Raw genomic sequence first — 15,945 nt, 5'->3', positions numbered from 1 at the left:
TTATCGACTTCTTGCATTTACGAGTATGATTGAATGTAACTAAATTATAAGCTTCTTATTTTGTTGTTTTTCAACTACCAACAATGTGTAAATATGGGTCGACAATGGTCAGCCTTTACGTGAACACCTGCGTGTATAACAATGCAAGAAAAAGGATTAGAATTTCTAACCCACACCTGCAACAATCTTGGCTGAGCATGCCGTAAGGCTCTTTTCTCGTTTCTTATGCACGCAGTATAATAGCCTGAATGAACCGTATTGCACTCCGTTCCTTTACCTAAGAAACTAATTGTTGCGTCATCTGTTTATTCGGCATTGTTGTGTTTAATTATCGCCGTCAACAATCCGCTTTCGTCATTCTGTTAAGAGCTGAGCTGTGAGTCGGTTGTAGAAAAAGTGCGTCGTGAAGTAGATAATTTTGTGCTGGTAAAACGTTTTAGAAAATCGAAAGTGCTTATCTTATATAAGAATTATTAAGAAATCTGTGATCTTTGCCAGTGGACGTCGTGGTCTCTTACAATTGAACAAAGTTTGAGGTAAGGGATTCCTATTTATTATTAAGTTACTATATAAAGTATAGTAGTCACATTGTGGACCTTGGACAGAAAGCAAGGCTTTCCATTTCCAGCTGTTGTAGACGGGGGCGACAGGATCTGCTCCAGATAAGTTTATTGAAATTATATTCTAAATATATTCTAAATAGAGAAGGCCTGCCGAGGTCAGGACGCCCGAACTTTGACGGGGCAAGGGGTCGCGTTCCTAGGGGTTTATCGTGTCCTCTAAATGGATCCCGAACCACGCCTTGGGACGACACGTAAAAAGCCGTCACTGATATCGGGGATTTGCTTATAACCAGTGAATTTCGAAGACGCATCGGACGTTTCACGTTACTCGTCAGGGGGAAACTCTGCTGGTCTACTCACTTATATATATTCAACATTGTGTTTCACACGAACTGTACTCATCTCAATTATCAAATAAATCATCAGCATTCGAACGTCTGCTCGTCCACAGAATTTACTAAGGATGAAATACGACAGCTTCTTACAAATTCATCTTCTGGGTCTCAGACAGTTTTCGGGCTTGTGACCTTAGTCAGTCGAATCATTTCCGAGGAACAAGAACAGAATTTGCCTTAGCGCCATTCTTCCCTAGTGCTTGATGTCCGAACAAGAGAAAACATCTTCCCCGGGATTCGAACGGGGGAAACATTTTCTTTGGCCCAGCGCCCAGGGCCCCTCAAAAATATTCTTCTCAATTTTAAATTTTTAAATAAGAGCAATTGAAAATGCAGTTTTTTCTTCGTGTCTCTTCCGAATATTTTGACGTAAATACGTCTATATTTTAGGGTCAGTGTCATCCGGCAAAAAGTGTTACGAAAAAGGGAAACGAAAAAGTGTAACTTCATTGTTATGTTACCTTGGAAACGTCATCTGTTTATCAACAAATAAACAACAATGGTTACCTACATAGTTACATTACATTTCTTTACATTACATTCATCTACCACAGACCCATCTTAAGCGTAACTAATTCAGGTTAAATAAGCAATGTCTTAATCAAACTTATCTCAATTGTAAAGCATGTATAAAGGAAATATTTAGAATAAAACCAATAAATAAACTTCCTTTCCGTACAGACGTATTTACGTCAAATTCTCCGGAACCGTGGTTCCACTATCACTTTTTAAATTCATTCTCTTCTTATAGGAAAAGTACTTATTATTAATTATCGACTTCTTGCATTTATGATTGAATGTCACCTAATTATAAGTTATATTAATTATCTTTGTATTTTTTAACTACCAACAATGTGTAAATATGGACCGACAACAATGGTTATGTTACCTAAGAATCTAATTGTTACGCCATTGTGTACTCTGCATTGTTGTGTTTAATTATTGCCGTCAACAATCCGCTTTCGTTATTACGGAAAGAGCTTTGCTGTGAATCGGTTGTGGAAAAAGTGCGTCGTGGAGTAGACAATTTTGTGCTGTTAAAAACGTTTTAGAAAATCACAAGTGCTTATCTTACATAAGAATTATTAAGAAATCTGTGAAACTGCCCTCAAATCTCTCCATCGAGTGTTGTTAATTTCATATTTGACTGTCTTCATTTACAGTTTTGCAACAAGATCGTGCAAGAAATTTATTCAAGCTTCAGAAATAAGGTAAGTTTAAACCGTAGATGAACAAACTAGTATCTAGTTACATGTCTGAATACTTTATAAGGAATGTAAATAATGTAGCCCGTACAATTTACGTTTTATTCGTGCATCAATGATAGGCAAAAGCAATCTTCGTTTCTGTGAAACTAATGACAGTTCATCAGCGAAAAGTTGGTGGATCCTGAGATCAAAGAAGTAACATACTGAGTGGGCTTATGAATAAATTATATACGTGTAGGTTAAAAATCCTCCCGAAGGTATCACCACCTTGTCGGGTGAGGAGCCTGAGGGGAAGAGACCGCTGGGGAGACCTAGACGTAGATGGGAGGATAATCTCAGGCGGGATCTATGGGAGAAAGGAGTTGAAGGAGACTGGATTTTGTTGGCTTAGGACAGGGTCCGGTGGAGGGCTTTGGTTAATTCGGTGATGAACCTTCGGGTTCGGTAAGCCATCTGGTTGGTTGGGTCCACTATTTGGGACACCTGAGGGGAAGAGACCGCTGGAGAGACCTAGACGTAGACGGGAGGATAATGTCAGGCGGGATCTATGGGAGATAGGAGTTGAAGGAGACTGGATTCTGTTGGCCCAGGACAGGGTCCGGTGGAGGGCTTTGGTTAATTCGGTGATGAACCTTCGGGTACCGCAAGCCATCTGGTTGGTTGGGTCCAGTATTTGGGAAGCCTGAGGGGAAGAGACCTCTGGGGAGACCTAGACGTAGATGGAAGGATAATCTCAGGCGGGATCTATGGGAGATAGGAGTTGAAGGAGACTGAATTTTGTTGGCCCAGGACAGGGCTTTGGTTGATTCGGTGATGAACCTTCTAGTTACTTAGTTAGTTGGTTAGTAGGTTTGAAATTACGTGTGTGTTTAGTCTAAGGAATTTCGCTCTCGGTGTTCTGCGGAGATTATGCGTATGTTCGTAGGAGTCAACCCAGCAACTTTCACTTTGATTTCTATACTTTTTCATGTTTAATGTAATAATTAATTCGTTCAATACAGCATACCGTGCATATTGTAAAGGCGTGACGTAATTTAAATAAACATTTCAAAATATTAGATTATATTGGTGCGTCTAGTTGTGGATATAACTATATTATAATTAAGTAATCGCCTCCATACAAAAATATTTGTAAATGTATGCGCTGTAAACTCATTTACCGCAAATAAGACATTGTATCTAAATGAAACACTCTTCTTTTTCAGATGAGGCCGCATTTCACACAAGTGAACTTCTGCAGACTTCTGGCAATTTGCTTTGCTGTTTTGACCGTGGTACGTGTTTGTTCTATTTTTGCTTTCTTTGATTGGAGGGAACTCAAATAACGGAGATAGTGTTTGTTTTTAGTAATTACAAATTTAAAATTACATAATTAAAATACCATTATCATAACTATTTCGAATATTATTTTTTTCTAATTAAGCATCTCTATGTTCTTGGTGTGCAGTGGAAAACCATCTATCAGTTATCAGCTGGGCACAGGGAATTGATTTTTCTCTCCGATGGCAGCACTGTAAGACCAGGCAGGCAATTATCTTTATGGGAGAAGTTTTTCGGCCCGCACCCAGGTACGTACTTCATCGTTCCAAAGGCCAGTTGTTACTTGGCTTGTGAGAGCGATGAAGTCTCTGTCTCAATTGAAATCTCGCCACCCAGCCGTTCGTTTTGGTTGAAATTTGTATGTTTTCATAATGCTTGTGGGTGTGACGTATCGAGAGACCATAATTCATTCATCCAGTTACAGCGATGTTAATAAAAAGTAGTAGGTCTGCGCTGTTTCAAAAATGAGTATAACCAAAAAGGTCACTTCATTCGAGAATTATTAATTATAATATATTACATAAAATTGTCTGCGGTCAGACTTCGATATTTTGTTCAGTTAACTTCTTGAGTAAAAAAACCATCCAAATTTCTCCTTATAGAGTTTTAAAAAACTCATCAGTACTATTTGTGATTCTGCTCTTCTCGTAATCGGTTTTGTGATGAGATTTAAACTCGCATTAGATGTGCGTTCCTTTGATACAGACATGCAACTTTACGACACTAGTCAAGTAGGACACAGGCTAAAGTGGTAGAAGTAAACAAACAAATTTTGGTCATTAACATTATTTTAGCGTAAATTGCTGTCTGTGTAAACTCTATAATCGAGCTTTTTTTGTTTCAGTAATGGAGATGGTGCAGGATGTGTGTTTGCTGTATGTCGCTTTGGGAATCCTGACAGGATTTATGATGCTGTATGGAATATTCACGGTGAGTAATGTGCCCAATGGCGTTTCAGGGGCCCTTGTTGCCTCCATCATCAGCATATCTCAAACCTTAGTAAAGTTCTACCATTCTATACCTCACAACAACCCAAGAGACATCCATCTTAATACTTGCTGTCAGGAAAAGATGAATTCTCACTTATATGATATGTTTGTTTACTAGGGCGACATGAAATGGGTGCGACAAGGTGTGATGGTTTACTTGATTTTTCTGCTGCGAGATGCTCTTGTATCTCGGACATGCTTCATGAAGCAGGTCATGTCAGCCTTTGGACAGCCTTCAACTATTATAAAGATTCCATCCTTCTTATATGTAAGTACTGCTCATACAAAAACATTTGTTGCACTATTCTACTCCTGAATGTGTGATATGATTTGGTTTTATTATTCACTTTCGAGTGTTTGAGAATAAATTGCCGAAATAAGTTGTACTTTTTACCAAGCAGTATTAGGGTGATTAGATCAAATATGAGATTGGTAGGGCATGTAGACATAGAAAATTTGATAAAGTCGTACCAAATTCTGTCCATGTAATCTCTGGTGAAGGACTTCTTACTTTAGAAACAAAAGTTTAATTTGGAAAATAATATTATATTTTAAAGAAATATGGCTTGAGGCTGTGGAATAGATTTAAGTTACTCATGACAGGACACAATGGCAGTATTTTGTGAATATGACAATGGACCTTTGGTTTCGATGCAAGCAGGTAATTTCTATAATACGAGGGTCGTCCACAAAGTAAGTTTCCCTGGGGCCGTTTACAGAAACAAAACATAATTTCATGGAAATATTTATTGCAACAGATACAGCAAGTTTCCAGCTATTTTTCAACATATTCGCCACCGGAATTGAGACATTTGTCATACCGTGGGACCAGCTTTTGAATACCTGTGTCGTAGAAGTCTGCCGCCTGGGATTGGAACCACTGTGAGACAACCATCTCCGCCTCTCTGTCATTCTCAAAACGCTGACGCTGACCGGACAGGAATTTCTTGAGGTGTAGGAAAAGATGGAAATCACTGGGAGCGAGGTCCGGGCTGTAGGGTGAATGATTAAACACCTCCCTGCTGAACTCCTGCAGGAGACTTTCTGTCTGTCGAGCCGTGTGCGGCCTAGCGCTATCGTGCAGGAAGACAATACCGGCACTAAGCATCCCGCGTCGCTTGTTCTGAATGGCCCGTCGCAATTTCTGCAGTGTTTCGCAGTAACGCTCAGCATTCACCGTCTCACCTCTGGTCAGGAAGTCGACGTGGAGAACGCCCCGTCTGTCCCAGAACACCGTGCACATCACTTTCCGCGCCGACAACGTCTGCTTGAATTTCGTCTTACAGGGAGATCCACTGTGACGCCAATGCATTGACTGCTGCTTAGTTTCTATGGTAATGTGTGCAATCCACGTTTCATCACCCGTGATGAGGGTGCAGAAACTCGTCTCCGTCATCATGGTACCGCTGCAGAAATGTCAATGCTGACTCCATGCGTTTTGTTTTGTGTTCTGGTGTCAGTTGCTTCGGCACCCACCTGGCGCACAATTTCCTGAAAAACAGGTGCTCCGTGACAATTTCGTGCAACAAGGAGCGGGAAATCTGCGGGAAATGACTGCTGAGTTCCGTAATTGCGAAGCGACGATTATCCATAATGCTTTCCCGCACAAGCTCCACAAGGTCGTCTGTAGGGATGGATGGCCTCCCACTGCGCTTCTCATCATGCACACTTTGTCGACCTGCTGAAAATTGTCTGCACCAGCGACGCACCATCTCCATGCTCATGACGTTAGGCCCATAGACCCGGCACAGCTGACGATGAATTTCGATCGGCGCTATGCTCTGTGCATTCAAAAACTTTATCACTGACCGCACTTCACAGTCGGCGGGAGCTGGAATAAGAACCTCCAACTTAAACAGCTGCAACGATGCTACTCTGAGAACGCGGGAAGTACCGTTAGTGCATGCGCCATGCTACGTCATTGATCTATCACGTACGCACAGTCGCTTCGCGCAATATAAGGTTTGCTAGCTGTGGGACGAGTGGGAAACTTACTTTGTGGACGCGCCTCGTAGTCAAAGTGGTTACTGAGATATGTACATTTGTGGATATTATTTTCCATTATCTTATTCCTTTGTTTCTCTTTGCAGTTTTGGAATTCGCCTACGGATACATGACCAGTCTGTTTGTAGAACGTCTAGAAAGAAAACCCAAAAAGACGGATTCAAATACAAATGAAGTCAATTTCTGCAGATTTCAGGCAATTTTCTTTGCTGTTTTGACTCTGGTACGTGTTTGTTCTATTTTTGCTTAATTATACATTCTTTGATTGGAGGGAACTCAAATAACGGAGATAGTGTTTGTTTTCAGTTATTACAAATTCAAAATTACATAATTAAAATACCATTATCATAACTGTTTCGAATATTATTTTTTTCTAATTAAGCATCTCTATGTTCTTGGTGTGCAGGGGAAAACTATCTATCAGTTATCAGCTGGGCACAGGGAATTGATTTTTCTTTCGGATGGCAGCATTGTAAGCCCAGGCAGGCAATTATCTTTATGGGAGAAGTTTTTCGGCCCGCACCCAGGTACGTACTGCATTATGCCAAAGGCCAGTTGTTATCTGGCTTGTGAGAGCGATGAAGTCTCTGTCTCAATTGAAATCTCGCCACCCAGCCGTTCGTTTTGGTTGAAATTTGTATGTTTTCATAATGCTTGTGGGTGCGACGTATCGAGAGACCATAATTCATTGATCCAGTTACAGCGATGTTAATAAAAAGTAGTAGGTCTGCGCTGTTTCAAAAATAAGTATAACCAAAAAGGTCACTTCATTCGAGAATTATTAATTATAATATATTACATAAAATTGTCTGCGGTCAGACTTCGATATTTTGTTCAGTTAACTTCTTGAGTAAAAAAACCATCCAAATTTCTCCTTACAGAATTTTTAAAAAACTCCTCAGTACTATTTGTGATTCTGCTCTTCTCGTAATCGGTTTTGTGATGAGATTTAAACTCGCATTAGATGTGCGTTCCTTTGATACAGACATGCAACTTTACGACACTAGTCAAGTAGGACACAGGCTAAAGTGGTAGAAGTAAACAAACAAATTTTGGTCATTAACATTATTTTAGCGTAAATTGTAAAATCGGTATAAATGTTCCAACAAAGTCTGAAATCAAAGTAGCCCTCAAACAGATAAATAATGGAAAGGCTCCAGGAATGGATAATATTACACCTGAGGTGCTTAAAGTAGACATTGACACCACTGTGAATCTACTTCACCCACTGCTTGAGAAGATATGGACAGAAGAGAAACTACCAAAGGACTGGAAACAGGGCCTGATTGTCAAGTTACCAAAGAGAGGGGATATTACCAATTGTAATAATTGGCGGGGCATAACTCTCATGTCAGTACCGAGTAAAGTGCTCTCAAGAATAATCCTAAATCGAATTAAAGAATCCGTGGAAGAAAAACTAAGGAAAGAGCAGGCAGGGTTCAGAAAACTTCGAAGTTGTGTCGATCTTATCAACACACTCCGTATAATACTAGAGCAGAGTGCAGAATGGAGGAGTACTCTCTACCTTACGTTTATCGATTTTGAGAAAGCGTTTGATTCGGTCAATAGGAGAGTGATGTGGAATACTGTGGAATAATATGGAATACCATAAAAGATTACCAATATCATGAAAGAGATGTATGAAGCATATGAATGCAGAGTCTTGCACAATGGAAAACTCACTGAACCTATCCAAACAAATGCTGGGGTGAGGCAGGGATGTATCTTGTCACCTACCTTATTCTTGCTGGTTTTGGATAGAGTAATGAAGAAAGTTGTTGAAGGTGGCAGAAGAGGTATTCAATGGGGAATACATGATAGGCTCGAAGACCTCGATTATGCAGATGATATCTGTCTGCTCTCGCAAAGTTTTCAGGATATGGACACAAAGCTAGCAAGATTGCAAAAGGAAGCAGAGATTGCAGGGTTAAAGATCAACATCCAAAAGACAAAGGAGATGAGAATTCGATCTGAAAATGAGACAAAACTAACAGTGCTTGGAGAGGAAGTGGAACAAGTGGACTCCTTTGTATATCTAGGCAGTATGGTCAGGAAAGATGGAGGGGCAGAAGAGGATGTAAAGAATCGGATCCGGAAGGCAAATGGAGCCTTCGTTCAACTGTATCCCGTTTGGCGAAACAAGAACATCTCGAGACGAACCAAGCTTAGACTGTTCAATAGCAATGTGAAGTCAGTTCTCCTCTATAGCTGTGAAACATGGAAGGTTACAAAAGCTATTGTTAACCGGTTACAAGTCTTCACCAACCGGTGTTTGCGACAAATTATAAATGTGAGGTGGCCGGATATAATATCAAATGATGTCCTGTGGGAGATAACAAATCAACCACCGATTGACGAGCAAATTAAGGAAAGAAAGTGGAGGTGGATTGGCCACACATTGCGCAAGCAACCTGGAGCAGTTGAAAAGACAGCACTGGACTGGAATCCGCAGGGAACACGGAGACCGGGCCGTCCGAGGTAGACATGGAAGAGAACGGTGGAAGAAGAGGCTATGGAAGCTGGTAAAACTTGGAGTGAAATGAAACGCTTGGCTGTCAACAGAACTAGATGGAAGGTCTTTACTGCTGCCCTATGCTCCACTAGGAGTAACAGGAAATAACTAACTAACTAACTAACTTTGTTTCAGTCCTGAATTTGGAGCAGGATGTGTGTTTGCTGTATATCGCTTTGCTGTATATCACTTTGAGAACCCTGGCAGGATTTATTTTGCTGCATGGAATATTCACGGTGAGTAATGTGCCCAATGGCGTTTCAGAGGCCCTTGTTGCCTCCATCATCAGCATATCTCAAACCTTAGTAAAGTTATACCAGTCTATACCTCACAACAACCCGAGAGACATCCATCTTAATACTTGCTGTCAGGAAGAGATGAATTCTCACTTATATGATACGTTTGTTTACTAGGGCGACATGAAATGGGTGCGAGAAGGTGTGATGGTTTACTTGATTTTTCTGCTGCGAGATGCTCTTGTATCTCGGACATGCTTCATGAAGCAGGTCATGTCAGCCTTTGGACAGCCTTCGACTATTATAAAGATTCCATCCTTCTTATATGTAAGTACTGCTTATACAAAAGCATTTGTTGCACTATTCTACTCCTGAATGTGTGATATGATTTGGTTTTATTATTCACTTTCGAGTGTTTGAGAATAAATTGCCGAAATAAGTTGTACTTTTTACCAAGTAGTATTAGGGTGATTAGATCAAATATGAGATTGATAGGGCATGTAGACATAGAAAATTTGATAAAATCGTACCAAATTCTGTCCATGTAATCTCTGGTGAAGAACTTCTTACTTCAGAAACAGAAGTTTAATTTGGAAGATAATATTATATTTTAAAGAAATATGACTTGAGGCTGTGGAATAGATTTAAGTTACTCATGACAGGACACAATGGCAGTATTTTGTGAATATGACAATGGACCTTTGGTTTCAATGCAAGCAGGTAATTTCTATAATAGTCAAAGTGGTTACTGAGAAATGTACATTTGTGGATATTACTTGCTTGGTAACATCCACTTGCGTTCTCTTATTCTCCATTATCTTATTCCTTTGTTTCTCTTTACAATTTTGGAATTCGTCTTCGTAGAAGCGACCCTACATTCCGTAGAACGTCTAGAAAGAAAACCGGAAGAAACGAATGATATGATTGTCCTAGAATCAAATTACGACATCACTGCCACTGTGTCAGAGGCTTCCGTCGTTCTTTCGGGCAGTCTACAAGAGACTTCCATAATTGGTTCAGGTAGAGGCCGTCTTTCTGGCTAGTATTGTTAGGGCACTGATTCCCAAACTTTTTCCTTCATTACCCAAAACCGCTCATCAGAACGTCCTTTTAACTCAATGTGTGTAAAACACAAACTGCACAGAAAACATATTTTAAACACCTCTAAATATTTTAGCAGCCACAAAAAATTTGGTAATTATCCACCTTGAATATTTCATCTCCCAGGTCCCAACTAATGAGTACAAAGCCACTGCTCCATCTTATTTACTTGTTCTGCAAAATTGGGAGGAATTGGAGACAGAGCAGACCTCACATCGTATTCAGGGTTCAGCAAACAGTTTCGTTTTGTGCCCTTTATGAAGGCAAAAGCGGAAATTCCCACTTCACACATGCAGGTGCTCGGAAACTGTAATGATTGCATCGCGGCCTCCCCAGATACCACAGGACATTCATCGCGAATTGTTAACCAGAAAGACTCCAAATGATCCTTTTTTCATCAAATAACATTTTTCACTGACTGCTTGACTCAAGCTCCATCATTTGCTCTGCAAAACCATTAACACTATCGGCAATTTCAGTCAAGTCACACAGAAATGGGTTTACAATCTAACGATACACAGAGCTTTCTAGTTCAGGAAAGTATTCCTTGAAAAGCAAAGATAGTTTTGTTAAGTGGGTGATCGCGGCAAAAATGATTGAATCTAATAAGAAGCATATGGCGTATTTATTAAATAACAAATAAATAATACTTGTAAGATTTGACGTTTTCACAGCGGTGAGTATGAACATTTCTGTCTTCTGGGTTGTTGCGCTGTGTAGTCTGGTCGATGTTTACCAACATTTCGGAGGTCATACTGCCTCCATCATCAGGGCGATGAGTATGAAGATATCTGTCTTCTGGGTTGTTGCGCTGTGTAGTCTGGTCGATGTTTACCAACGTTTCAGAGGTCATACTGCCTCCATCATCAGGGCGATGAGTATGAAAATTTCTGTCTTCTGGGTTGTTGCACTGTGTAGTCTGGTCGATGTTTACCAACGTTTCAGAAGTCATACTGCCTCCATCATCAGGGTGATGAGTATGAAGCTTTCTGTCTTCTGGGTTGTTGCGCTGTATAGTCTGGTCGATGTTTACCAACGTTTCGGAGGTAATACTGCCTCCATCATCAGGGCGATGAGTGTGAATATTTCTGTCTTCTGGGTTGTTGCGCTGTGTAGTCTGGTCGATGTTTACCAACGTTTCAGAGGTCCTTGCTGCCTCCATCATCAGGGCGATGAATATGCCATTAGGGCCAACCAACCAACGTTACGTTAGTAACAGGCAAATACGCGAGGATTTGGGGATCCCGCTCTTTGCCGACCACATCAGAGCACTGACTGAGAAATTTGAATCGAAGTTAGCTGGTGTGGGGAACCCCTTAGTCCGGCAACTCGGGAGGCAGTCGTGCCGATCAAGGGCTGTCAGAGGTCACCCAAGGGCAACCGAGGGGGACTGATGTTCAACAGGCCAGCCGAGGCTGTCCCCAAGAGACGGCCAAGTTGGCGCAACGAGTGGTCATACCACTCGGCTAACTTGACTGTTGTTTTCAGTGCTTTTCCTCAGTTGTAAGGTGAATGCCAGGGTATAATTTAATAGGGGCACGGCCCACCACCCTCTATCACGGAGGCCCTCAGCTGAAGTAATCTCTCCCCAAGCCGCAGAGACCTTCAGCCGAAACGGCCCGTCCCTCTCTGGGTTCAAACCCCAGAGAAACAACCAACCAACCAACCAAATTCTTTGGACAAGTTTTCTGATGGGATAACCTCCCATCAGCAGCAACAGACCCTACTTTGAATGGTCGAGGCTCCAGCCACGACAGAACCCCGTTAGCGTTAGCAAAATTTCCGTTTCCATTTAAGGCTCTGTTTACCATTTCCAGCAATACGTTTCGTACGCAGGAATTGTGTTACCTATGAAGAGACGATGTCTTGCGCTTGCGCAGGACTCCGCCCTTAGTTAGCTTTTTGGTTGGTTGGTTGGTTGGTTGGCCCTATTGGCATATTCATCGCCCTGATGACGGAGTCAGTATGACCTCCGAAACGTTGGTAAACATCGACCAAACTACACAGAGCAACAACCCAAAAGACAGAAATCTTCACACTCACCGCTTTAAAAACCTCAAATCTTATTTAGTATTTTATTTATTCAGTGTTCTGTCTTACGACAGGTCCATTGCTCTGCCCAAACAGAGCTCTCCAGTTTTCCCTATTTCAGCTTCTCGTTTTAACTCCTGGAACGTCATCTTCTTTCCTTGCTTCAGATCGTCGGTTAGCTGTATCAGTCTTCTTTCCAGTCCTCGCTTTCCTTCAACCTGGTCTTCGATGATATCACTCAGTAATCCATTCCTTCTCATAATATGTCCCATCCAGTTAACGTTCCTTCGTGTAATCGCCTGCAGAATGTTTCTTTGCTCGTTGACTCTCCTCAATACTTCTTCGTTGGTCACTCGATCCGTCCACCTGATCTTCTCTATCCTTCACCAACACCACATTTCAAAACTCTCCAGGTATTTCTGTTCCTTCTTCCTGAGTGTCCAAGTCTCTGCTCCATACGTAACACTTCACTAGTTTCTTCTTCATCTCCAAGCTCAACTTGCTAGTGAGAAGTATCCTCTTCTTGACGAAAGCTGCCTTGGCCATGGGTATCCTTGCTTTTACTTCCTTGGTGCATAGAGTGTCCGTCGTGACTATGCTTCCCAAGTACTTGAAATGCTCCACATTCTCCATCTGTTGGTTTCCAATTACAACGTTCAATGGTTCTGCTCTCGGTGCTATCCTCATTACCTTTGATTTTTCAATGTTGATTTCCATTCCATACTCTCTACCTGTTTCCACTAACTTGTCCATCATGTTCTGTAATTCCTCCTCTTCCTTCGCCAATACTATTAAGTCGTCTGCATACTTTACAGTCTTTATCACTCTTCCTCCAATTTTGAAGTCTCCAGAGCTTCCTTGGCAAGCCATTCCCCGTACAGGTTAAAAAGAATTGGTGATAAGCAGCATCCCTGTCTTACACCTCTACCTATCTCAATGCTGTTGGTGTCTCCTGAGTCCAGTCTCACTTTGACTTTTTGCTGAATGTACAGGTTTTCGATTAGTCTTCTAAATCTCCAATCAATTCCAATTCTCCTCAAATCTTACAAGTATTATTTATTTGTTATTTAATAAATACGCCATATGCTTCTTATTAGATTCAATCATTTTTGCCGCGATCATCCACTTAACAAAACTATCTTTGCTTTTCAAGGAATACTTTCCTGAACTAGAAAGCTCTGTTTATCAGTAGATTGTAAACCCATTTCTGTGTGACTTGACTGAAATTGCCGATAGTGTTAATGGTTTTGCAGAGCAAATGATGGAGCTTGAGTCAAGCAGTCAGTGAAAAATGTTATTTGATGAAAAAAGGATCATTTGGAGTCTTTCTGGTTAACAATTCGCGATGAATATCCTGTGGTATCTGGGGAGGCCGCGATGCAATCATTGCAGTTTCCGAGCACCTGCATGTGTGAAGTGGGAATTTCCGCTTTTGCCTTCATAAAGGGCACAAAACGAAACTGTTTGCTGAACCCCGAATACGATGTGAGGTCTGCTCTATCTCCAATTCCTCCCAATTTTGCAGAACAAGTAAATAAGATGGAGCAGTGGCTTTGTACTCATTAGTTGGGACCTGGGAGATGAAATATTCAAGGTGGATAATTACCAAATTTTTTTGGCTGCTAAAATATTTAGAGATGTTTAAAATATGTTTTCTGTGCAGTTTGTGTTTTACCCACATTGAGTTAAAAGGACGTTCTGATGAGCGGTTTTGGGTAAATCTAAATAAATACTTGGTAGCTCAGTAGAAACTTGGGCCAAATGATCAGAGGGGATGCTGAGTTGAAGCTACGTCTTACGAACAGGAGGACGGCCTGTGCCTGTTGTGGTCTTGAAATCCACTCCCCGAAGACCATAGAAAACCTCTGCCACATGTCTTATGTGATTTTTAATGTTGATGTCCTGATGGCACTTACAAGAGCTGTTATTGCAAGTGTCGATTATTGTTATTATACATTTTAACTTATGTTTCATTTTCTTATTTCTTTTTCCTGTCCTCATTCCTCAATTTGTATTCTGTCTAAAGATCCCACATTGGCTCCACTGTTGTCTGTTCTCACCTATTTCCCTCCCCCTCCCCTCACCTGTCTCGCCAAGTTTTGTGGTAATAATTTTGCATTATTATCTTATATCTGGATTTGAATGCATACATTTTTCTATTATATTAGAAGCTTAAATACAATTTTAAATAGTGAATAATTATTTCAGCTTCTTATTCTAACATTCGAACATTCTCGTACGTTCTTATCCACAGGTAACACGGTGTATTAGTCTCAAAAAGAATTGGCGGCTGTTGGCAAGAGACCGGTGTTATTGTCTTCGTCTTTCTGTACTATGAAGATCCTTACCTTCTATCTCTGGACATCTTCTGTATCCCTGTACCTTTATTGGTCCTATTCAGGGACATCATCTTGATACAGAATTTTGATCATAAGAAAAAACAGAAAGTGGTCAAGGAGGCTGCATAAATTTTTCACAGAACATTTTTGTTTTTCTTGAACAACCAACCATCAAAAACCATCATAATCACAGGCAATATATATCTGTGCTGTTTAACTTCTGACACCTGTTATTTGGTGTTGTAATCAATGTGGACAGAAAAGAAACAGCTGTAGTGACCTCTCTGGAGTTTAATGGGTTAAAACATGATAAGTTTGAGTTCCTGGTATTGCAACTGCATAACTATGTACAGTTATTAATACATTACAAATAATTCCTTAAAGTTTTCTGGTCATAATATATTATAATGGGTAGTATAATTTATCAAAAGAATGTAATGGGTGGATGTATTTGTATTTTATGTAAACCCTGATACTATGTCATATCTTTATAACTGTATGAATTGTACTTGTATTATTCAGACTTATTACACATCCTACTACCATCCAACTAACTTAGAGATCCATGCAATTAAATAAAAATGTATGCATGTAATCGAATGATGTGTATGTTTCTGATGTAGTAATTTAACAGAGTATGAGGTATTTGAAGTTGATGACTTGTAGATCTGCATTTACAGTTCTCATGGCTTGATACAAAAAAGTATAACAACTTAAAAAAAGTAAAATTTTCAATGAGCCTGGGACCCATTGTCATCGAGTTGGTCTGTTATTATGTACTGTTTGTACTCTATTGTCATATCATCAACAAGTTCAATTAGAATTAGTACTTTCAATGTCTATGCACCATACATACAATTCTCATTCTAAGTATTGTACACATACTTGTCATTTCATGAACTCATGTCCTGATGAACAATACACACACACACAAGAATATACTGCAAAGCTTACTGAAATACTTGGGTGTCTTTCTTTGAATTATACAGACTTTTTTGAGGTTATGTAACACATTTTTCTTTTTTTGGACTGTCTCCACTCAGTTTTGCAGATGATGTCAATTATTGTTATTAATTGTGTACAGCATACATAAAATGTTTAATTAGATCCAAGGCGCACACACAGTTCAAAGTCCAAACACAATGTTTTATACCAATCAATACAATCGAGTGCTACACACTTGCGACATCTGTCGGATATAGCGAATACGTCGTTACTAAAACTCGACTCACAATCGATACATGTAT

The 15,945-nt window shown here is 40.3% G+C and overlaps 1 protein-coding gene across 1 annotated transcript; it reads left to right on the top strand.

Annotated features, from left to right (window-relative positions):
- Positions 1–4,170: 4,170 nt before the first annotated feature.
- Positions 4,171–15,609, top strand: LOC147874536 (uncharacterized). Its single transcript, XM_087345377.1, has 7 exons — positions 4,171–4,217; positions 4,331–4,416; positions 4,594–4,743; positions 6,566–6,702; positions 6,886–7,006; positions 9,127–9,554; positions 14,614–15,609. Exons 1-6 carry the CDS (start codon positions 4,171–4,173, stop codon positions 9,402–9,404), a joined length of 819 nt encoding a protein of 272 aa, XP_087201503.1. The 3' UTR covers positions 9,405–9,554; positions 14,614–15,609.
- Positions 15,610–15,945: the final 336 nt, after the last annotated feature.

The sequence above is a fragment of the Zootermopsis nevadensis genome, unplaced genomic scaffold (genome assembly GCF_977971745.1).
Source record: "Zootermopsis nevadensis isolate Lab colony 2312 unplaced genomic scaffold, Znev_1.0 Znev_ptg000008l, whole genome shotgun sequence".
NCBI classification, from domain to species: Eukaryota; Metazoa; Arthropoda; class Insecta; order Blattodea; family Termopsidae; genus Zootermopsis; species Zootermopsis nevadensis.
The sequence above is the reverse complement of the archived record's forward strand: the minus strand, read 5'-3'. Positions and strand labels throughout refer to the sequence as shown.